Genomic DNA, 25,664 nt, shown 5'->3' on the forward strand with positions numbered 1-25,664 from the left:
ATAAATTATAATAGTAAGTACTTTAAAGAAATCTTGTGTTTATTTTGTTAAAAATTGTTGTCTAAGTATTTCTGTAACTTCACCATCATCCAACAGTGAGGGTCCCTGTCCAAGTGATGGAGATTCAAAACGTCAGGGTTGCTGTCCTCAGAGCAGTTATAATCTAGCTCAGAAAACTGAATAAGCAGTTAAATGAATGTAGCTACTGCTGCATAAAGAATTATTCCAAAACTTAGTGTTGTAGCACAATAGACATTTATTACATTACAATTTTTGTGAGTCAGGAATCCCAACACAACTTAGCTGGGTCCTCTGACTCAGAGTCTCGCACAGTTTATAATCAAGGTACTGACTGGGTCTGCGGTCATTGCCCAGCTTCACTGTTGAAGAGTTCATCTGGTCACTCACATGGGTGTTGGGCTGAGGGCTTCAAGGCCTTGCTGGCTGCTGGTGAGAGGCTGCCCTCATCCTGTGCCATGTGGGCCTCTCTGTAGGATCATAGGGTAGCTCCCATAGGTAATTTCCAGCAGAGAAAGAGAGAGCGTGCAGGACAGAAGCTGTGGTCTCTTTGTAACCTAATCTCCATCGAGACATCCCATCACTTTTGCCCTATTCTCTTCATTAGAAGCCATTCAATTAGGTTCAGCCCATGATCAAGGACAGGGAATTACACAAGGGTGTGAATATCATTGGAGGCCCTTCTGGGGGATGCTGATCACATCTAGTCAATACCAAGTAAACAGTGAAGATGTGTCATTAAAAGAATTCAGAGAAGTCATTTCTAAGGATTGAGAAATTCAGGAAGGTGTTCCAACGAAGTTGGGGGCCTGAATTAAATCTTAAAGAAAAGTTTGATAAGGGGAAAAACAGCCTCTTATATAAGAAAAAATATAAATACAGTTGTAGAGGTGGGCATTTTTCTAGATTACTTTGGGAACAGATATTATATATAGAAAATATAACTTGATAGTAGCAATTTCTTATTTAATGTTAATTAGCAATCCTGAATCAGATACCTACTTTCTCTTTTTGGTAAATAATCTTTTTATCTCAGTCTTGTTTGGGTATTAATATTTTTAAGCATCAAAAAAGTGGGAATTAAAGATTAAGCATATTTATGAAATATGTTATTATGTAACTTCGAATTCTGAGATCTAATTTAATGACAAGTATAGGAAATTATGTTCTACTAGAGGCCTTATGCATGAATTCGTGCATGAAGGGGTCTGGCTGGCGGCCCTATGCATGGATTCATGCATGAAGGGGTCTGGCTGGCGGGGGGGGGGGAGAGGCCTCGGGTGGTTGGCCAGCTGGCCCCACCCCCTGGTCGAATTCCCGGTCGAGGGGACAATTTGCATATTAGCCTTTTATTATATAGGATTATTTCCAACAGCAAATAAGTAGAGTTTAGTTATCTAAAATGAAAAACTCACATAAACACAAACTGACTTTTCCATCTTACACAAGGTAGAAATGTAAATTTCTTTTTAGATGGCATGGCTTAAGAATGTACCTTATTTTCTAGTGCCTTTTAGGGATGGAAATTCAATTTCATTATATTATCTTAAGTGATAGGCACAAGAAATGCATTATTTTTTTCTAAGCTCTTAGAGGTAAGTTACTCCTTATATTATAATAGATACAGATTTTCCCTTGACATTGCCCTTGTTTAATGCCCTTGACATTGCCATGAAAGTTGCTGGCAGTAGCAGCATGCTGTCCTCATTAAACTTTCAGGACAACTCTGTGGTGTAGGTATGATGATTATCCCCATGTTATAGATGAGGAAACGGAATCATTGAGGTGAAGGAACTGGACAAAAACGAAAAGCAAAACACCAATACGTGGCAGCGCCTTGATTCTAATCCAGGTAGTTTTGATTACCATGCCCGAGCTCTTAACCAAAGCAGCAGACTTGCCTCTTAGGTCAAACATTTAGTAAATGTGGGCCATGTGAGTGAACAATTCCGCAGCCAATGCCGCTCTTCCTCTCTGCTCTGCAGCTTTGCCGGTGGGGTCTGGAGCCTCGCTAATCCGAGAGCCATTAGTCAGTTTGGTTGGGAACTTCACTTGGAAATACTGCCCTTTCAGTGTCTCTGCTAACTGTTACTCAGGGATGCCTGTACAGCACATGTTAATTATGGCATTTTGGTTTGAGTACAGATTGTACAGCAGAGAAACAACCGCTGCCTTTGGGAGTTCAGGTTTTCGGGGAAGGCTTGATCTAATCAGCTAACTGGAATGTTCTTCAGAGTGAAGCAGAGAAGCCTGGGAACTTGGAGCAGGGGTGGTGAAACCCGGGGGAGATGAAAGGGCTGACGACGGTGATACCCGAGAGATGCAGAGTGCTGCTCGCTCGTTGCTTGTCTGCAGTTTGGGGAAAGTGCTGGATATGCGCCACAACCTCCTGGTACCTGTGGGGACACACAGGCCTTTCCTTGCAAGTGCAGCTGTGCTTGGGTGACCTGGGGAGAGAGGGAGTGGGGTGGCTCCTATGTGGATGCTTTCCATGACCAGGTGCGGGCACGGGGTGTCTTGGGTTAAAAATGCCTTGGAGAAGATTGACACCGGAACCAAGTAATGAACTTCGTTGACCTTGAAGAGACTTTGGTAACCTCCAAATCTGGGGTACTTTTAGTCCCCAACTAGGTGATTCCTCTGAACTTCTTCATTTTTAGGCGATGTGTTTAAATTCAAAATGAATGTTCATTGAAATGATGATTCCAGTTTGTGTTCAGTACTTACAGTCATACTGGGTATTTCATGCTTCCAGTAGTTCTTCTCTGAAGAGAAAAAAGCAAGGCAGATACACTTGTGTGTGTGAACAGACACACATCGTCGCGAGAGTACATAGGGAAAAGAAACCTCAATAACAAGCAGAACCCACGTGTTTGACTGCGGTTGACCTTGAGTGTTACGCGTCTGAAGAGTGTTTTCTTTCATTCAGTCAAAAGGAATTCTTTGTATGTTGAATAAAGACTAACTGTAGGAAGGTGACATTGCCAGAGTTGTGCACTTAAAAGAAAGATGAAAGCTTGAAGTGAGAGGATTGAAAAGGAACACCATATCCAGATAATGACTGTTTTGATTACCTCCTAAATACCTAGAATGTTTCACCTCACAGCATTAACAGATGATGTCTCAAACCAACGATTTCCCGGTTATCTTGCCTATGCTCAGAAATATGTACTTTTGTGCCTTTTCCTAGTGGCCATTGAAAACCAATTAAGAACCGCACGCAGCCAAAATTCATGAGCAAACCTCGTGCTTGTATGTGACTAAGTGAAATTCCTCTCTTCTTAAAGTATAAGTACAATAATTTAAAAAGTTTGAAGAAAAAAAGTACTCTGCCTACTCCGCCTATTCTAAATATTAATTTTTAACCTGGTGTGACCTTTTAGAATTTGTTTTTATGCGTATCTATCTTTGTAGATAGTTACAACAAAGTGTATACACAATTCTATCTTGCCTTTTCATTTACTGTTATATGATAAGCTTTTACTTATGTGTATACATGGAATAATAGTTTAATTGTTGACTAATATTATTTAGAGAATCATTTGCTTTTAATCATATCTCTACTTTGGCATTATTTATTGGTATACTAGTAATAGCAATGTCTTTATTTTCAGTGAATTATAACAAAGGAGGCAATGACTTTATCACAATATAATTTTAGGACTCACACCTGTAATACACATAACTATGGTAAATTCACAAAAGTGGCAACCACTTATCACCTTAGCAACAGTATAAATATTCCAGGTTTATTATGATTCCAGTTTGAGTGATAATCTTTAAGAAATTGTGTTCTGTCTTGTAAGGCACTTCAAATTTGCTGCAGTCTGCATATCTTTCATTCTAACTAGAGATGAACATTTGCTCCTGGTCTCTTTTCTTTGCTATCCTTACTTCAATGAATTTTCCTTTCATCTACTGATTGGTAATTTATTTTTTTAAATAAATGAATGATCTCTTTGGATAGTAAAGATTTTAATCTTTAATTGATGACAAATATTGCCAAATCTGGCTTTAATTTGATTTTTATATTTTCATTTGATTGTATATATTTATACCTGTCAGCATTTTCCCTTGTGCTTTCTCTATTACATTAAAAAGGAGGGCATTATTCTTCTATATATGTGTCCTATATTCTAATTTAGATTCAGTTAAATAATTGTAATGATTATATTGAACCTTTTAATCCTTTTGGAGCTTCTTTGATTCAATACTGTAAAATAGGAATTGAAGTTAAATATTTTAAATTAAGTAATCCTGTTTTATATTCCTTGTCTTCAGATACAGTGTGTCTATAGATTGTTCATTCTTTTCTATTTCTGACATATTTATTTGTATACCACCAATTCTATCCTCTTAGTTACTGGTGTTTGTAATGACCTTTTCTGTCTCGTCAGTTTTCATTGATATAAATTGCCCGTGTCCTGTTCAAAATAAATTTAAGTATATTGTTGCTAAGTATTTTAAAACAGACACAAGCAAGAAATAATTCTTTTAATCCATAAATTAACTTGCCAGAATACATCTATTTTAATATGTAGCGTTCTTTATATAACCATGTTGTTGTTTTTTTTTCATTAAAAAAAATCTCTTATGCTTTTCAATAGGCAGTGCTACGTAATTCAATGTCATGTTAAACCTGGGGCATTTACACTGTTGCTGGGGTTGTAAGTGAGCGGTTCCTCTTTCAGCCTCCGTAACCCTGGTTTGTGGGTCTCTTCTGGACAGCTGAGCGCCGTCCGGCATCACACATGAAGTATGAATTGTGTCACTTGGGTGAATCTCTGTGAGTTAAATGCTCTGATATTTGCATTTAGAACTGGCATCGCACAATATAAAATGGTCCAGGCTGATGGTTTGAAGCCACAGTGTTGCAAGGAGGACGAGGTCCCCCGAGCATGGTATGGCGCCTGTGAGGGAGTACCCGTGGGCACCAGGATGCCTGTGGACCAAGTGCGGACCCACCGTGGCCTCTGAGGTCTTCGCTCCGGGATGCAGCTGAGCGTGGCCCCTGGCCAGGTGGGCTGCAGGGTTACCGCCGGGCGCGGGACCAAAGCACTGGGCGCTACCTGGACGGGAATCTGGTGACGCTGAGCCAGACATTTCCTCTTCCCATGGCCCTGCCGCCTTACCCCTTGGCAGAGAGGCGGCCCCCCTGGGGATCTTAAACCTCTGTGCCGGGCTGGCGGGCGTGGTATCTGGACTAGGAGTTGCGGAAAGGCTTGGCCCGGCTGAGGGCTGAGACTTGGCCTCTGGCCTTGGCCGGCGCTCTGGCTTCCTCATCTCAGCAGCTCCACCCTCACATCCAGGTCCCTGCCAGGGCGGATGGTGGATGGTGACAGCCGGCAGAAGCAGCCACGGGGCTGCTGGGTAGGACCGGGGTTATCTGGGGTAGGAGAACAGGTGGCTGAGAACCTGTCCCCAGAAGCTGGGGAGAGGCAGGACCACACAGGAGCCAAACCGCCCAAGCTCAGAGTGCATGTGCCACCGTCCCATGGACCGCCACTTACAAAACACAGACACAGAGATAAAATTATTTCAAGACAGCGACTGCAAAGCATCAAACCCCAGGGCGAGCGCCCTTAGAGAGCAGGGCCTGGTGCTGCTGCAGTGGTCAGAAGTCCGTGCAGACAGCCCTTTAATTGGTAAGACACACCTAGATGTGTCTGACTCGGTCTCAATGCATTTGCTTGTTTGAGCTGCTCCTGCCAACTTGAACTGACCTTAACGATATATTGCCTGTTTGTTGAATGAATGAATGCAAGTATTTAGGGGGAAACCATCCATATATTATCTCTCTCTCTCTCTCTCTCTCTCTCTCTCTCTCTCTCTCACACACACACACACACACACGCGCATATAGACACATAATAGCATCTATTATATTTTTAACAGTGTCTCCAAGTCCCATATTTTTAAAAATGAAGTATTTACTTCATAAATACGGTTTTGAACCACTGAATTGTATTTTCCCTGTAAGCATGATCAGAGCACTGCATACATTTGTTTAGTTGTGGAAACAATCAGGGCTGAAGTTAAGTCTAGTCTCCTAACATGCGGAAACTTCCACAATATTAATGATTCCTTTCTAAGGATTTGCAAACATATTTTTTCTTCTTCAACAACATTTTAACTCTCCTTTCATAAAATTTTTTTCATCCCTTTACTGATGTCTAGATTTATTTGGAAGACCATTAAAGAATTGCTTAAGAGAACAATGAAAACTTTGCAATGAATTCTAATGTTTTCTTAAAATGTAAAACATATGTTTATATAAGAATATCATTATTTAAATTTAAAAATGCTCTTGTACAGAGTATCAATTTTCTTCTTGTTTGCTCTCAGGGTACCTTGAACACATTGGAAAGACTGTTAACTCAATTTTATTAAATAGCATGACTTAAAATATGACGTTTTCTTATCTCTCTGAGGATACCTCATCAGTGCATAGATATATTTTGATGTGAAAATACCGTTTTGTATATAAAAGTACAGGCAAAACCGAGAGTCTGAGCTTCGTTGGCCATTAACAGTCCCACGGCTGTTTTTGCAAGAGTGCTGGCTGCAGCCCTGGCCACGGGCCAGTCTAAGCAATAACATCCTACTCCATGTACCTAACAGTCCTGTGTCAGTTACGAAGGCATTCTCCTTTGCTTCCTGTTCTAAACAACTGTGTAACATTGCTGAATTTGTGTCCATGCTTTTTCTATATCCTGTTCAGCAGTCCAAGCGGAATGACTCGCACTCATTGTACATCTATCATCTGCAGTCGTGTTAAATTGCATCTGTTTCAGGTTATCACACAACTCGTTGTTAAATGAATAATCTCTTTGGATGGTGGAGCAGAATGCTATTTAATCACTATTAGCCAACAGGCTATGCATGAATTCATCATTGACCTGGATTTTATAAAGCACACCAAATTCATCACTTCATGTCAAAACAATCATTAAGGGCCTGTAAGTGGTCTTGAAAATTACCTGTTTAATGTGTGTAGGAATGCACTCAATTAAATGAGTCCTGAAATATATTTGGCGCCAGCCCAGCTCGAAGTCAGGAAACAGTTCTGTTTTTGTGGATTAGATGCAGATCGTTTAAAAATGGTGCTGGACAGCAACATTATAATTGACTGAAGATAGAGAAATCTGGACGTGTATACTGTAGATTAAATTGAAAACAGTAAAAGTAAAGATAGTTATTTATCTGATTTTCTGTAGCACCCCAAAGCAGGAAATAGGATTTCTCAATTTTCATTTAGATAACGTTAATGCTTTGAATATGTGTGTTTATACTAGCAACTGTGCACATAGAAAAACATCGTAATTGATTTGTGTTAAATTAATTGACTGGGAGTAGGAGTTTTAGGAAGTGGAACTTGTTGAGATTTAGCTCATTGAAGGGCCTTCTGAGGGGGCCATGTCCCAGTGTCTGGAATTGTTGTGCTCTCATGTCACCCTCTGTGAACCAGTAAGTTCCAGTCATACCTCATCTCCTCCTTGATGCCTCTACAGTGTGCTTCCCAAGAGCTCAGGGTCTCTCTGTCCTCTCCGGACACTGAGAAAACTTGCTGCCCCTCTACCCCTGTGTCACCTGGCTATTCTCAGAGGCTGTATTAGCTTCTTAAACTTTTCATAGCTTGGTATTTTGTAAGATTTCAACTGTATTTAAATTTCCATCATGGTAGGCCCTGTGATTTATATATTTCTTTGCTTCTTCTATGGTTTACAATATAATTGGTTAGTTTATAATGCAGCGTAGGGGGTTCTTGTTTTAACTTCTCATGTATATATGTGTAATGATCAATATAAGACCAAAAATACATATTTCAAGAAACAACAACGAAGAACATTTGGACACTCTTATAAAATCATTCACACACCGTGCTTAGACCCCCACAAATAGCAATAAATCTTCCTCATATTATCAAGGAACCACTTTGAGTGAAGAAAAACTATAAGGAGCAGAAGTCTGTTCATGGAAAGGAAAAAGGAAATGAGCGAGTGGATATTGATCTTGCCAAGTGAAGCAGTGAAAGAAAAGACTGTATGACCTTGTGAATTTCTTTCCATTATTTTCTCAAATACAATCCAGCGGCTCAGATTAAGAGAACAATGGCTGAGATGCTGGAAAAAAATTCAAGCATCTGATAAATCGCTAGGAAATGGGCAATAACAAACTTAATGTAAAAAAGGAAAGGCTTCCTTAGTTTCATTAATAACAAATTAATGAAAAGAGGACAGACTTCCTTAGAGTTTCAGTTATTGTTTTTAATCGAAAGTGGTTTTCTGGCCCAGCTAGTGTCGCTCAGTGGTTGAGCATTGACCTATGAACCAGTAGGTCATGGTTCCATTCCTGGTCAGGGTACGTGCCCAGGTTGTGGGCTCGATCCCCAGTGGGAGTCGTGCAGGAGGCAGCCAGTCGATGATTCTCATCATTGACGTTTCTATCTCTCTCTCCCTCTCTGAAATCAATAAAAATATATGTCTTAAAAAACGTGGTCTTCTGAAGAGCAAGGCATTTCTCATATTTGTAATAATACATGTTACCTTAATGTTTCTTTTGTTTGAAAGATTTGCTGTATGTGGAAACGTGTCTGTTGATTACCTACATCAATAACCTGATTAAAGTAAAGAACAAAACACCTTGGTTAACAGGAACGGAAAAGTGTTGGTTGGCTACTCGGTGATCATGTAACACAGTCTTCAGTAGTATCATGGAGGCTCCATGGTGTAATGAAAAAAAGGATCTGGGTTTAACCTCCATTGGTTTTTCCCCCCTTGTCTCCCTGCTTTCCATCTTGATACATTTGATACAGAATCTACTGTAGGTACATGGAGACCATTCATCTTCTGCTGACAGTCAAGTGAGGGAGACACATTGGCACATTGGCAGTTGCGGTATCGCCTAGTCTCATGTGGTAGATGCCCCCACGCCACAGGCACAGGGTCCGGTGCTAGCCCTCAAAGGGACTGGGTGGCTTCAGTTTATCACCTAACCTTCAACTGTTTATGAATTTTATCTGTTCTTCCTTTTTCATGAGGTTATTGTGAGGCTCAGAGGGAGTCCCTCTATGTTACCAAGTATTGTGAATTGTAAAAAATACTTGCAAATATAGTTTTAGGTAATAACAATAATTTGATAGGATATCGGATTACCTTGTAAACTTGATATGTAGAATTTAAAAAGAAATGAGCATGGTAAGGAACTTACTTGTTTACTTTCATTTGAAATCCTGAATTTTCATCTCCTCTTTGAACTCTCCCTTGTTTCTTTCTAAAACAAAACAGAAAAAAAAAACCCTACACATTCTTTATAGGAATTAATGCTCTCACACTACCTTGTCCATACTTAGGTTTCTGCACTTGCTACATTGTACTGTGATTACATATTTACAGTTTTATCTCCTTCACCAGACCATCAGGGCTTGAGGTCAGGGTTCATGTTTGTTCATCCTTGTTACCAGTGGCAACCACACATACTAGATGCTCAATATATGTTTGCTAAATAGATTGTAGAAGGAATTTTCCAGTGAGGTTTGCTTGTGTGTTTAATTATAGTATCTCCTAGGCAAGAGGGATATTTTTTGTCTGTTAAAGATAATGTCCAGACATGTGACAAAAAAGAATTCTGGATGTTGTGTGCATCATATTAGGCATCTGGACCCATGGCCTGTCCTGCTCGTGGTCCAGAGGAGAGGAGGAGAAAGTTAGTGGTGATGTGGTCATTGACAGAATGGAGATCTTGGGAAACAGGAAATGTTAGTCAGCGGTGCAGGTTACGCAGTGTAGAAATGATTTCAGATATCTTAACCTCTTCCTCCACCGCCAACAATGTTCAATTTCCTCTTCTCTGGACCTCACGTTTTCTTGTCTGCAGAAAAGAGAATTGAACCAGATGATCTTTAATCCCTCTTCTATTTCGGTGATTCTGTTTGGAGATGGATAGTTGTTTTATTGTTATTTGGTGTGTTTTCTTTATAAACAACGAGGTAAAATTAATCGAACGAAGTGGAAATGATCTCTACATTCTGCTAAATGTTACACACCTTCCTTCTTCCCATGTATTTATTATAAAAATACCATCAAAACAACATTAAAGCAAATTGGAGAAAAGGCAACACCGTCACGGGGATAGGACTTAAATCAGGCTTTCTAGAATGAGGGGTGTATGGGCAGATGAAAGACAGCGGGGACGGCCACGGAGGTGGTGAGGAAGCACAGTAGCTTCATGCTAAGTCAAGGGTGTTGACGAATTTGGAAGATTGGATTAGTAGAAGAGAGGGCCTGGAATGCGTTGGAGAGTTCTCCTTTAATTCTGCAAGCAACAGAGGACCATGTTCAGGCAGGAAGGGAGGACAAAGTTGTACCTGCTGAATGTCATCAAAGGCTTGGCAGGGGATGAAACCAACATGAGCAAAAAGGAAGAGAAGGGGAAGTTGCTCCTGACAGGACTGGCACAGGGCTCTGCTAAGAGAAGACAAAGACTGGGATGGAAGCAAGTCCTGAAGGGAGGAGGGCCGATTCTGCCAAGTAGTCATATCATTCAATTCAAAAGAGTTGGAAAGGACACTTCCAGCTGGAAGGATATGGCAGCTCCACAAGTCTTTACCTCTCCTGAGGATTTCTCATAACTGATAAAAGATTTATCTCAGCTGTCCGTGTGGTTTGCAAAAAAATGTTTATTAATGAGCTGCAGGAGAGATTTCCTATCTTTGTTGAACACAGGTGGATATTGGAGTCTCTGGAAAACTGAATGAAGGCTAATCGGTCCTCTTACTCTGATAGCATTTCTTGGTTTCCATTCTTGAAGAACCAGGCATACATCCAGGGCTATTTTTAAAAATTGTTATTAAAGGGAATGCTCTTGCATGTATGCACTTTTCATTGTTCTGTAATTGTGTGTGTGTGTTTTTTTTTCTAGCATATTTTGTATTCCTTTCTACTGCTTGAGTTTTGAATTCCAGAATTATTTCAGTATTGTGCCATGAAGGAACATGGGAGCTTGGCTTAACACTACTGCTGACAATTTACATGTCAGTGTAACTGCCTGGCATGTTCTTCACTGTTTGGCATTCCTTTGCAAAGTATGCCTTTGTTTAGTCTTGAGGGAGTAGGCTTCGCCGATTTTCCATATACTCAAGACGTGACTTTTGCACAGCTAACGACTGCTCCGCTCTGCATGGAATGTAGATGTTTGCATTTTCACCGTTCCTCCAATCTCCTCTCCATTCCTTTTGCATACTGCAAGGTGTCTCATCTGTGTGACGGATGGAGGCACTTTTTTTTTTTGCGTGTAATTTCTAAAAAAAAAAAATTACATAGGTTATGGTGGACAAATTGTGCTTCTTTTCCAGTTCACTTCTTTATGCTTCTACAATCCTACAGCCTGTTTTTGTATCACATTGAGCTCATTATAGAAAGCCTGGCTAATTAATCGTTATCCTTTGAAGTCACAAAGTCCTTTTCTAACTGTGTCCCTTGGAAGCTAGAAGATGTCTTGTAAAAACTAAACGTTAAGTGTTTTTATAATTTTGTACTGTAGTTACATATTACAGCTTTGTAATATGTTCATTAGATGTAATAGAAAAAATTTTAAATCTACCCTGGGAATTTAAAGCTGGTATGCCTCTGCATATGATATTCAGATGAATTGTTAAAATATATGGGTATTTCCTGGGGAAAATCTTTAATACCTGTAAGGGGCACTTTCGACTTGTCTATTTTAAAGGTTGATTTTTATCTTAAAAAGAGATTAAAACGTTAGTACGGACATGGTATATCCTAAAATAATATTGCTAACTCAAGCCATATTGGTACCTGGGCTCCTTCTCTTCATCGAACTTCGGTCCTGGTTTTCCAGCAAATGCCGTGGCCGCCACCTGCTCCTATTTGAAGCAGTGATGTTTGCAATACATCAGGGCAGTTAGGAGAGTGGCAGCACCCCCAGAGGTAGTCATGGTGGTCCCAGCCAGCTCAGGAGAATGGTGGTAATGACGGACACGAACCCCAGCCATGGGGAAGACAGTGAGAGGGACAATTTCCTGAATTTTTAATGTCCTCATATCTTTGCTTTTGCAAGTTCTTCAAAACCCTGTGGAATAGGTATTGAAGGTTATTTGTTCTTATTTTGTTGTTGTTGTTTAGTGTTCAACTTTTTATTTGAAAATGAGTTTGGACTTCCAGAAAAGCTGCAGACACATTTACAGTATATAGTTAAGGAAACAGAATCGTAGGATAAATAGTGATTCACTTAAAATCCAACAACAACATAGGTGTTCAATAAATATTTACTGACCCGTGAGAGTAGAAAGGGACTGAAACTGGGGTCTCCTGACTCTTTGTCTGGTGACGTTTTTGACTGCTCATTTGCCTTTTGCAAGGCTAAAAACCCACTCTTTTAGGTATGCATAATTTAATGCAAACTATAAGTTATTTCTTGGTAGCTATCAATGAAGAAATAGCTGTAATTTTGCACATTATTTTGTAGTTATAAATAATGTACTGCACAGTGAAAAGACATTTGCAAAGACAATGCGTGAAAGTCTTTTATGCCGTTAATTGCGATTTATTTACCTATGTCATTTTTATCTTCTCAGAAATTGGCCCAGTGACAGTTACCACAGATCCCAAGAAATTTCAGTATGAACTGAGGGAACTATATGTTCAGGTGAGTGCTTGCTTTCAACTTTTCATTTTTTAGGGAAAGGAAAAATCATATACTTTTAGCTGATTTTCCTTATCTTTATACCCGAAAGAAGTTATCATTGACTAGAGGCCTGATGCACCAAGATTTGTGCAAGAATGGGCCTTCCTTACCCTGGCTGCCAGCACCGCCTTTGCTTTGGCCAGAGCCGCCTTTCCGCCTTTGCTCCGGCTCGGAGCCGCCTTTCTGCCTTCCCAAGCTGCCCAGAGGCCTGGAGTGGCTGGGGCGGTGTGTCCCGCCCTGCCCCCGGCCACTTGGCACCTGTGTATGCAAATTAACCCACCATCTTTTTTGGGTTAATTTGCATACTTACTCCTGATTGGCTGGTGGGCGTCACGAAGGTATGGTCAATTTGCATCGTTCTCTTTTATTAGTGTAGATGTTTCTCTTCCAGTACGACTTCTTTTTCTCACTTGAGTCCTGAATGAATTGAGCAGTGGATTGGGGAATGGGATGGATTGGGTTCAAAGTATCACCATTCATTCATGCATTGCCAGTGGCTGCTTTCACGCAGCAGTGGCTGAATTGAGTAGTTGTGACAGAATCTTTGGCCCACGCAGCCTAAGATATTTATCACATGATCCTGTGCCGAAGAGGTTTGCTGACCCCTGCTCTTGCTGAGTCCCTTCTCTGAGAATTATAAGGAATCATCTTTTTCTTATTTTATGGATTTGAGAGAGAAAGAGACAAAGAAACATCAATTTGTTGTTCCACTTATTTATGCATTCATTGGTTGCTTCTTGTTAACTGAGTCCAAATTAGACTTTGAAGTTTCATGCTTTAGTTTTACTTTTGGGAGAATGACATAAGAACTGTATATGGTCTGTGCATAATTGGGGCATATATTGAAAAACCCAAAGTTTGGTATTCCAGATAAGGTTCAGTCTCATTCTTATATTGTGCATATCCCTAGTTTAAAATTATTACTAAATTGAGTTATATTTAATATGTATCTAAATAGATTTTATATAGTCATCCCTTGACTATTTTTCTCTTTTACTAAATTTATTCTAATAATTATCTTCACTACTATACTTCATTTCTTTCCTCTTATACCATGGTATTCTTTTCCAGTCATTATCTTGATACTTAATTACAGTTTACTTTTATGTCCCTCAACATAACATGTACTCTGCCACTTTGGATGTCCAGATTCTCTGGAGAAAAAAATCTTTACATAAAAATTTCAATCCTGTACATAGATTGTGGGAATAAGAAATTGTATTGTGCCCTGGCCTGTGTGATTTAGTTTATTGAGTGTTGTCAGTGCACCAAAAGGTCGCCAGTTCAATTCCTGGTCAGGACACATGCCCAGGTTTTGGGTTCAATCCCCAGTTGGGTGTGTGCCAGAGGCAACCAGTCGATGTTTCTCTCTCACATCAATATTCTCTCTCTCTCTCTCTCTCTCTCTCCTCCCCCCCCTCCCTCTTTTCCTCTCTCCCTCTCCCTCCTTCTCCCTTCCTCCTTCCTTCCCTTTCTCTCTTTCTATAAAAACATCAATAAAAACATATTTTAAAGAAATAAATTATATTGCTCTCTTGTGCACTTTTTATGGTCTGCTATTCTCCCATAATCTCTTGAAGCACTAACCATGTAGCTCTTATTGAGCATCTGATCCACCCATGGGATGAATTAGTGTCTGCAGCAGAGTAGATTTAAATGGCTGTTGAATAAATGAATGCCATATGAAGGTGGCTTTACTTGATGGTGTAAAAGACACCTTTTAAAAACCTAATCATTACTTTTTATTTTATTTTATTTATTTATTTAAATCCTCACCCGCCACTGCAGCTGCACTCGCCAGTCGTGAGCCCGGCTTCTGGCTGAGCGGTGCTCCTGCTGTGGGAGCGCACTAACCACCAGGGGGCAGCTCCTGTGTTGAGCATCTGCCCCCTGGTGGTCAGTGCATGTCATAGCGACTGGTTGACCAGTCATTCAGTCGTAACAGTCGCTTAGGCTTTTATATATATAGATTTCTACTATTACCTCTAGTGCTCCAGAGTTCCTTTAAGGGAAATAATCACCAGATAAATATACCATAAATGAACACCAGTTATGGAACATGTGCTTGTGAAAGATTTTGCAAGTATAAGTTGTTCTCTTAATTTAAACCCACACATAGTAAAATTGGTTTTTACAAATGTAGATTCTCAAGCTTACTCAGGTCACCAAAATGGCAAGTAGCAAGGCTGGTTTCAAAACTGAAGGTACTGCCCTGGCCGGTTTGGCCCAGTGGATAGAGCGTTGACCCTTGGACTGAAGGGTCCAGGATCGATTCTGGTCAAGGGCACGCACCTTGGTTGCAGGCTTGATCCCACATCCTCAGGTGAGGATTGACAAAGACACATAAAAATAAACTGAAGGTACTTAATGCCACTGTCCCTTAATCACTGTGCTACTTTTGCTCTAAATATTGATTTAAATAGCCTTATTAATCTTCTCCAATTAAAATTGATTTAGATAATCTCTCTTTGTATTTTGCTTTAAAATATGAAAGTACGGAACTAAAGACAGATGTAGGTCAATGGCTGGTCTCCACCTCAATGAAATAAAGTTGTTCCTTAAAGATTTTGACTTGCACTTTTACCTCCATCACTTTGAGTAATGGCTCACCTAAAATTACTGAATAGCAAAGGACAAAGTTAATTTTAAACAAAAAATTTCTCCCTTTGCTCAAGCACATGTTCTTGCTACTTAGTGTGGTAAGCTAAGAGGAGGACAAAGTGTGACCTCACACTTTGAGTGTGACCTTACAAACTCCTTGGAGAGACAAGAACAAGGTGCATTTTATGAGACTGAAAGGTAGTGTTTATACTACAGTTGTATATGTAGGTGGTGTTTCAATGATTTTTATTGTCAGAATTAAAGCTTTAGTTTGCCGCTAAGAGTTTTCTTCAGAGTGATGAATTCTCTGAGGGCCAAAGAATCCTGTATCTTCAGGGAGTGAAGGATGGGGACTGAGATAAGGGAATGGAGGGCTCGGAGAGGGAATTCTTGGCTCTTTTTTGGCCATCCATCCTGGTGTCCTGTCCAGAAGCAAATACCTGGATGATTTCTTAATGATCTTTTGTGTGTACTTCAAAGGACAAAGAGTATAGAAGGGTATTACAGCTGCAGGATTGCTTTTCAAAGCAAAATATACAGACAGAATGGGGTGGGGGTGGATTATGATGGGAAATTACTTGATTTCTTTTCACATTGTGCATGTGTGGGAGTGTTCTTATGAGTAAATCCGTGAGTCATTGCAGAGTAAATATTGCCGTTACATGTGACAAAATAACATTGAAGAAGAGGAATCCACTGACCTATGATGCCTGCATTTACTCCATACTTACTACTTAACCAACTGAGGGATTGCTCTGTTCCCAGCAATAAGTACTGCATCTAATTTTGTCAGTTTTTAGATGATGGTAAGGATGGAGATAGAAATATTTTCCTTGGGAGAGTATTCCTTAACCTAAAGCCAGGACCCTCTAGAGAAAACTAGAAAGCTCATTTCAACCAAGTGGATGTAAAGGAAATGAAAGTTTCTTCTCAGTCCAAATTGCTAAGAAGGGGTTCTCAAGAAGCCATTTCTTAGGCTTTGAAAAACTCTCAAGAAGAATTGTGGAGACTTGGTATTGGTGTTAACTTTGAGTATTATTTGTCCAACTAGAGGCCTGTGCATGAAATTCCTGCACCGGGGGGTGGGGGGGCGGGGATGTGTGTCCCTCAGCTCAGCCTGTACCCTCTCCAATTAGGGACCCCTCGAGGGATGTCCAACTGCCCTTCCCTGCAGGCCCGGTCGCCCCCAACTTCCCTCCTTTGCCGGCCTGTTCACCCCTAACTGCCCTCCCCTGCAGGCTTGATTGCCCCCAACTGCCCTTCCTTGCAGGCCTGGTCCCTCCCAACTGCCCTCCCATGCTGGCCATCTTGTGGTGGCCATATTATGTCCACATGGGGGCAGCCATCTTGGGTGTTGGAGTGATGGTCAATTTGCATATTACTCTTTTATTAGATAGGAGGATTACCCATTCAGATGTACAAATTTCTTCCAGAAACCAATTGACACCTCAAGATGTACAAATTTCTTCCAGAAATCAATTGACACCTCAAGATGTACAAATTTCTTCCAGAAACCAATTGACACCTCAGGCATGAACTGACACCAGTTAGAGATTGGAGAGCACTGGCCTTCGTCGGATAATACCTGGAGGCCCCCTGGAATGATGTTTGAGTGTTCGGAGCTGAGGTGGACTTTCTTTGGAGGCATGTGCCATTGTTGAATACTGGTGCAGTCACCAGATAACTCCCTCAGGTTTCCTCATGTAAACTTTAAACCAGGTCTCATTCCTTCTATATTCATGTTGACTTTTTAAAATCCTCATTTATCTTCTCTCTCATGTATAGTATAGTATAGTATAGTATAGTATAGTATAGTATAGTATAGTATAGTGTAATCTCCCTTTTGAGATGATCTAGATCTTAGTTCAACTTTGCTTTGTGATTACTAGCTGTTAAAAAACAATAAAATTGGTCTATCTCAAACTTCCTTATAACATTCATAAATTATAATGATTTAATTGGTAAAAAATGCATTATATTGATAACTTTTTTTTGTCAAGACCTAAAATAACATAAGCAGTATAAATATATTTTATTGAATAAAAAGAATCACAACATTACAGTCTCCTTCAACTACCCAATAACAAATGTGCCTCAAAGCCTGTAAAATCCCTGTGTGAGTGTTGGAGCGGAAAGGAAGGGAGAGATTTTAGTGGCAGGGTAAGTAGCACAGAGTAAACACAAAGGTCACAGAAGAGGGAATGTGAGGAGAAAGAAAACCGGTCCAGAGATAGAACAAGCAGGAAGAATGCCTAGTTCTTGAGTAGGCAAATGGTGATTGGCTACAAGGGCCTCCTTAGACCCTGCCCCTCTCCTCTCCTGGCTCATTCTCCCTGAACAAACACAGGAGCCATCTTTTTAAAAATTAAATTTAATCCTCACCCAAGGAGTGAGGATATTTTTTCCATTGATCCTTGTTTAGAGAGAATGGAAGGGAGGGAGGGAGGGGGAGAGAGGAGAGCAAGAGAAGCAGGGATATGAGAGAGACACATCAATTGGTTGCCTCCTGCACACGCCCTGAAGGAGGGAAGAAGGTGCTGGTGGGGAAGCTTATATACCATTGATCGGGAATGGAACCCGAGCCCCTCTGGTGCGCAGGCCAATGCTCTAACACCACTGAGCCACTGCCGGCCAGGGCATGGGACCCATCTTTAAGAGAGACCAGGAATCCGTCCCAACCAGGGACCAGGGCCATGTCTTCATTTGATGGGGCAAAAATGAAGTCATGATAAAAAGGTACAGAATCCTTGAAGGAGAAAGGACAAAATTCTCTAAGAAGTAGAGAAGGGGAGAATTGCTGAAAGGAGAATTACTGAACACCATGATGTCATTTTTGCCTCAAGTTAACCCCGTGCTTACACCTGTCTTCTGAACATTAGACACTGGATGTGCGTTTCTGTTATACTTGGCTGCCTCCATGCCATTTTCCTCTTCAAAGGACCATGGCCCATTGTAATTCATGTGAATTAGGAAGCTTTTGAAATGTTTTTACATTATGAAAGGGACATCACTTGCTGATTTATTTATCAAGAAATTGAGTGCCAAGAACATAGTATCTTCGTGATTATTTGAATCGAAGTGAGCTGAATGTCTTCTTAAGACCACACATTGGAAAAAAAAAAGTTCCAACAGATGGAAAGATCAATTGTTGAAGGGTTAGGCCCTGACCATGGACAGGCGGTAACCTGAAAGGCTAGCTGTGTTGTGATTGTTGACCTTTGCTGTCTGGAATCGAGCTCAGCAGCTCTTTGATTGGGACTCCACCTCCTTCAGACGAGCAAAGGCCAGCATGGTGGACTGCCTGGGATGTAAGGTCTCCTTTCGCTTTGATTATGGAGATTTGAAGTTGAGGCTCTGATCGGCTCTCCGTGCATCCCTGCCATATTTTCTGCAAGTGATGAAGCCCAGCGCATGTCACTGACTGTAGAATTCTGCAGTTGTTCTGATTTATTATATCCTTGCTTGGACCCAACTTTAAATTAGATTCGATGTGATTTAATGGTTTCCACATGTCTTCTTGGTCATAGGCTCGCACAGCTGTATTTTTAAGAACAAGGACGGAGGCTTGTAAACTTTTGTTGCTTGCCACTGAGTATCATTCCTAAGTTTTATAGGTGAAGGGCAAACGGTGCAAATAAGACAGTGCAGGCAATGGGTGTTCCATGTGAAAGGAATACCGTCTTGACTTTGAAACGAGGCTGAAATCAGTGGGTTGTACTCATGTTAGAATAAGGGTAAGTGTTGTAATGGCAGTAAGAATTCCTTTGGACTGAGGCATGAGCCTACCAAAAAAGGGTCAGTTTTTTTATTGATTAGAGTTAGGCCTACCTGGAAAACAACTGGTATAAGCACTAGTTCAGTGAAAATGGATGATGAGGTCAGAAGAATGGAAATGGGTTAGCAGGGAGAGAAATACTAAGGCATAAGGCAAAGGCCTGCTCACAGAGTAGCCTTCCCGGTCCTCTGATACTTACTAGTAGTTTGATGAGCATTTTCCCATTAGGTTTTGGACAGGGACCTCATTTTCCTCCAACTCCTCTCATGGTTTAAAGGTTCTGTTTATTCCGTTGCCACTTCTACACTGTTTTGTATTTAGAAAAGACAGCATACTAATCTGTGTTTTATTACTACCTAGATTGATAGGATTTCTTTTCATTCTTATTTAATCTTGCTTTCCAGGATGTTTTTTTAAAGATAATTATTACTGTGACTCTGCAGTTACATCTTTTTCTTTTTTCTTTCTCTTTCATTCCTGGCACAACATTTACTGTGAAAGGTCACGTGCTTCTGTTTTTTCCTATCTGAAGTGTCTTTGGCAACTTAGTAAACTATAACCATCAGTAGAATTGTAAAGATAAAATGAATATCAAAACTTTGAGCAAGAATGTGCCTACTGATACAGATTAGTTTTATTTTAGAGTTCAAATAAAATCACAAAGTTTACAAAGTCAGGCCCTTATATTCTTTTAGGAAATTATGCAGTTCAATGCATTATAAACTTCATCTCCCTCATCTTCCTTCTTCATGTAGGTGTGCGGGGAGAGAGAGAGAGAGGAGAGAGGGGATAGAGGAGAGGTTATGGGAGGGAAAAGAGAGAAAGGGAATAGATTAAAGATAGCATAAATGGGAGATGGGGGAGTACTATGTAACTTTGGAACTTGTACTTATACCTGGAATTATATAACTTGGAATGAGATGGGCTAAGATTGAGTTACACTCAGCCTGAATACAGCAGATGAGCCTAGATTGTTTTGTACAGTCCCATTCACTCATTTACTCACTGTTTATTCATTCGTCCATTCATTCATCAAACAGCAAATGGAACACTTACTGAATTTCCCCGGGGAACCCAAGATCTGGTGGGAGGAAACAGATAAATTATAATACAACTCAGCAGATGCTGCAAGGGAAGAACCACCAGTCTTCTGTGGGCATCCGGAAGGAGAGTCGTTCTCCCTCTGCTTTTGCAGTGCCTCTGACAAGCTACATTTATAACTTATAAACAAGTGCGAACATTTGGATAAACTTTGTGTATATGTATTTAAACAAAAGTGAATAATTTATAGATTTTTGGAGTTGTTTGCAGCTTGATGCCTGACCTTAGTAAATGGAAGCAACATGAACTTGGTTTCTAATAACTTTTGCCAGGAAACCAAGTTCATGGAAGACTTTCAGATCAAAGCAACAACTTGACAAATAACAGTCTGGAAGGGAGTCGACATCACTAAACCAAATGTATCATCCGAAAGCAGTGCTGGCCAACAAAAAAGACAATGTGAGCCGCATATGCAATTTAAAAAAGCAGTTGAAATTAATTTTAATGCTCTATTGAACCCATTGTATCTAAAATATAATTTCAACACCATTGATATAAAAAATTAGTACTTTTTATGTTCTTAAACTTTCATTAATTAAAATAAAATATTTAGTTCCTCAGTTTCAATGCTCAGTAGCCACATGAGGCTAGTTAGTGGCTACTGTGTTAGACACCACAGGTTCTTTATGATTTTAAATGATTAAAAAATTAAACTCAAGTATGACATAGGGAGCTTTTGTAAGAATGTAATGTTATATGTTAACTTCTTTTGGGAAAAAAAAAACACAACACTCCTTTTTCCCCCAGGAATCTATATCGATAGTGAGATAGACAAATAGCCTCACTGAGATATGAATTACTAGTTAACATTTAGTTTTAATTCTTAGATAACTACTAACTACTATAAGCAGAAAGGTAATTATTTAAAGATACTGTACTGCCTTGGGAAGAGAAGAGTTTTAGTTCTGAGAATAATTTATAATTCACAAAATTATAATATAATCTGTGACTGCAAATGTGAAATTTGGGGCAGAATACTTATTTTTATTATAAAGAATACACTGATTTCCACAGCCAGGAAAAAAAAAAAAGTGAATAAGCAACACAAACCACTCGTAAGGGAGGTGTAAGCACAGCCAGCGTGGGTTTCTGATGTGTGTGGGTCAAAATGTTTCCTTGTGAGTTGACATTCCCCCATATTCTGGCTGCTTTGAGACTTTATGGGAGTTCTTCCATAAAAGTCAAAGAGTTATTTTTTTAGAATAAGATATTAAAAAGTTCCAGGAATATAAGGAATGCCTTTCGTTTGTAATTACACTTGTGAATTTCTCTGTGGAGTTATAGCTGTGTCTGCTCACCACACTCTTTCCTTCGGGTGGTAACCAATATTAAATATCATGTTTATGAGATTCGGGGTTTCAAAGAGGTGCTTTCTGTTCAGGAGAATAAGGTTGGTTTCAATACTTCAAGCAGCCCAGCTGGCGTGGCTCATGAACCACGGAGGTGTTGTTGGCCTATGAACCAGGAGGTCATGGTTCAATTCTTGGTCAGGGCACATGCCCCAGTTGTGGGCTCCATCCCCAGTGGGGGTGTGCAGGAGATAACTCATCAATGATTCTCTCTCATTGATGTTTCTATCTCTTTCTCCCTTTCCCTTCCTCTCTGAGACCAATAAAAATATTTAAAAAAGAAAGAAAAAGTAAATAAAACTCAGAGATCATGTGTTAGTAGGAAAAATGAAGCAGAGTGAAAACAATGACACAGAGAGTGTATTTTGGATAAGATGGTCATGGGAGGCTTCTGTGATAGTAACAGCTGAGCAAAATCTTGGGGTATGGGAGATACACTGGTATGTTTGTTTGCTGGTAGGAAGGATGCAGTAGAGATGAAATGGTTTGGTGCTGGAGTAGAGAGAGGAGACAGCCACAGGGGCCATGTCCTTGATTAGACACAGGTGAGGAGTCAGCTTTTACCTGGGGGCACAAATGGTTCCTTCAGGTGAAGGCAGGGCAGGTGGCTGCTATTGCAGGTAGATTCATAGCAATCGCAGCAGGAGTTTATGAAGGTTCTCTTCTGATTGCTTCCCTTTCCTCAGGAAAATAGAAGCAAGGTCAGGAAATAAGAGAGAGAAGATATAAGAAAAGAGGTGATATGTTAAATAGTCATGAAAGAGAATGGGAGAGTGCATCAACATGTAGCTAAAAGTATATAACAGAAGAGATCAGGTGTGTTTAGGGTGGTATGGCTGTAGACATGCTAAGCAAAATAAATCAGCCAGAAAAAGTAATGAACCATATGATTTTACTGATATGTGGGATATAGAGCTGAAAGCGACAAAGGAACAAACAAGACAAAGGAAAACTCATAGACACAGACAAAAGGAAAAGGGGATGGGAGGTAAAAGGAGTCAAATACATATATGGTGACGGAAGAAGATTTGACTTTGGGTGGTAAACAATGCAATGTATAGATGATGTATTATAGAATTGTACACTTAAACATATAAGTTCAATAAAAATAAAAATATATAATCCATTATTTTGTGTATTTTGGGTGAGTTTAGAATTTATTCATAAGTGCAGATGTTTTTTTTTTTTTTTCATGTTCACATCACTTTATAGCTTTTCCATTTTCTCATATACAGAGTGGTTAATCCCATAGCAAACTGACAGAAAATCAAAGCGAAGAGAGCTTGTTCAATTCCAGAGCTCCTAAGGCCACCTGTCAGAACTAAAACATCCCTTTCTTTTCTGCTTCTGAAATAACTGCATTTTTTCTTTCCTCTCTGCTTCTCAACAGGGTGGTGGTGATTGTCCGGAAATGAGTATTGGAGCTATAAAAATTGCCTTGGAAATTTCTCTTCCTGGTTCTTTCATCTATGTTTTCACTGATGCACGGTCCAAGGATTATCGGCTCACTCACGAGGTTCTGCAGCTTATCCAACAGAAACAGTCACAGGTGAGTGGGAAGCAACCCCTGGATGTTCCATCTGGATACAGCTGTAAGGAATACTGCATGTGAGAGCGCGTCTCTCTTTTTTTGACCATACCAGCACTGCATGTGCCAATGTCAGTAATTACAACTGTCAATCCATGTTTGTGTACTCCAATATGTATGTATCATTTAATTTACGTGTATAAGTGGATACGTGACATTTGTACAATGTATATGAATGTCTTGTTGTTTTTATACAGAGGAGAAATTATTTGGGGATTAATTAAGGTACTTGTTACCATTGTGTCCTTATAACTGAGAAAAACAGACCAGCAAAAAAGGCCTTTATTTAAATTGTCATCTCCCATGTGGAATCTTGTCAGAGTTAGAGTTACTAATTGTATCAGTTAGCTACTGCTGTGTAACAAGCAGTTTTAACCCTCAATAGCTTAAAACATCAAGCATTTATTTCTCATATGTTAGCAGAGCTCAGGTGAGCTTGGCTAGACTTGCCCACTTGTATGTTTGGGGATAGTTTGAGTTTGGCTTATATAGGCTTATATCTGGGGTAACTTAACTCTGCCTCACTGGCTTCTCATTCTCTTATCTAAGACTAGTAAGCAAGCTGATACAGGTATGCTTTTCTCATGGACAAGGCAGAAACACTAGAAATGAATTGGAAATACCCAAGGCTTCTTGAGTGTAGGCTCAAAACTGATAGAATGTCCCTTTTGCCTGATGGTACTGGCCAAAGCAAGTGACATGCCTGTTTTGATACAAAGATGACAAAATCTGTTTAGTAAGAAGAACTTTGCCAAGTGCACGGATATAGGGAGGAATATATAAATATATGTTATATATATTCCACTTGTCTAGTAGTATGTTAACACATAATAGGTGTTCAATAAATGTCTATTGATTTCTGAAAACCCTTTAAATTGTCTTCTTTTTTTAAAAAAAATCACAGGTGGTATTTGTGCTCACTGGAGATTGTGATGACAGGAGCCATATTGGATACAAAGTCTATGAAGAAATTGCCTCCACAAGTTCTGGTCAAGTATTCCACCTGGACAAAAAGCAGGTTAATGAGGTGAGTGTCTTAAAGTGGGTCTACTTTATTACAAGGTACTCTACCAACATCAGCTAGGCCAACCTACTGGTGACAGATTTGATATCAAAAATCATTTGAACAAAAAGGTTTTATTTTCCTAGGCCACAGGTCAATAAAGGCATTAAGCCAATGCAGAGGTTTATCTAGTATTAACTTCTAGATTGTATTATGCTACATTGACAACTTATTTAGATTTGAGCATAAATGTATTTAAATGTATTTAGTGGGATTTGAACATTTTTGTCATTCTTTTTTGCTTTGAAAGGTCAATTCATATTTCTGATGCACAGTTTTTGGATAACTGGTAAAATGAGGCTTTCCTGTTTACTGAAGTAAGATGTGAGAAAGTTGGTTATTGAGTAAAATTCTAAAGAACTTTGACCTCTAAGACTAAAAGTAAACACTGTAACTACAATCTAGTTTTATTAAAACGATTTTGGTGGTAAAATCTGTAACTTACATACTATGGAAATCTTGGTATTTTCTAAAAAAACAAAAAAGTTAGCGATATATCTAGTTGTCCTAATTTTTTCCCTTTTTGTCACTTTCCTTTGCTTCACTGTGATAAAAAAGAGTATTTATTTGGCTCCCCCTTAAGTTTCTAGGAACATGGCACTGTAGAGATGATGTTTTATGTAGGCATAATTCACAATTGATTGACATGGTCACTGTATCTACATTCATTCTATTAACTTCATGACGGACTCCTCTGTACTTTAATGAAATGGTTCAGTAGTCCTCTTAGAGCTAAAGACTTCTTATCACATAATGATAGGACATTGCCAATTTCTAGAATAAACAATCTAGCAAAATATATTTTTTAATCAATAGATAATATATAAACCTAGAGGGTTATTTTAGTCTAAATTTGTGTTTTGTTTTGTTTTTTCTTGGAAGAAACAGCCTCAGAGAGGGTTATGGCTTGAGTCCCTACTGTGTCCACTGTAGGGATCAGAAGTGCCTGGGCAGAGTCTGACAACTCCTGAGGGAAGGCCTTGGCAGTGATTTGTATTAACATTTGCATGAGAATTTGGGAGCCTGGGAAGAAAAGAGTTGGGGAAGAGCACCGGACTCTCTCAGGAACTGAGCTTCCTGTCCCATCCCACAGAGTATGACTGACCCTAACGAGGGAAAGGACACTGGTTGCAGTTGTTTTTTATCTCAACTTTTGCAAGCCTCTGTGGTACAGTCAATATTGTGAGCACAGAGTAGGGCCTAAGTGAGGAAGCGTGCCATTCTGTCTCGCATCAGGGAGGACACCACCCACTTAGGGTGTTGTGAGGCTCTTAGTTGGAGGTGGCAGTGGTGTTCAGCACAGACACATGGGAGTTGGTGCCAGCAGAGGATGCCACGCCCAGTGGACATGGTGGTTCCCAGCAGAGATACTAGGGAAGAGAAGTGGTGGAAAGAGACAAGGCCGGCGCCCAGGGCGTTTGGAAGAATAGTTGTTTGAATCTGTGAGCAGTCAAGCACAGTTGG

At 39.9% G+C, this 25,664-nt stretch overlaps 1 protein-coding gene across 1 annotated transcript in view; it reads left to right on the forward strand.

The window, feature by feature from the left end:
• Positions 1–25,664, forward strand: part of HMCN1 (hemicentin 1) — a 379,559-nt gene that overhangs the window by 87,845 nt on the left and 266,050 nt on the right. The window contains exons 2-4 of the mRNA XM_008145958.3: positions 12,614–12,684; positions 22,940–23,098; positions 24,042–24,164. Coding sequence (XP_008144180.2) covers positions 12,614–12,684; positions 22,940–23,098; positions 24,042–24,164 — 353 coding nt within the window. The remainder of the gene's footprint in view (positions 1–12,613; positions 12,685–22,939; positions 23,099–24,041; positions 24,165–25,664) is intronic.

The sequence above is a fragment of the Eptesicus fuscus genome, chromosome 22, assembly GCF_027574615.1.
Source record: "Eptesicus fuscus isolate TK198812 chromosome 22, DD_ASM_mEF_20220401, whole genome shotgun sequence".
In the NCBI taxonomy this organism is placed as follows: domain Eukaryota; kingdom Metazoa; phylum Chordata; class Mammalia; order Chiroptera; family Vespertilionidae; genus Eptesicus; species Eptesicus fuscus.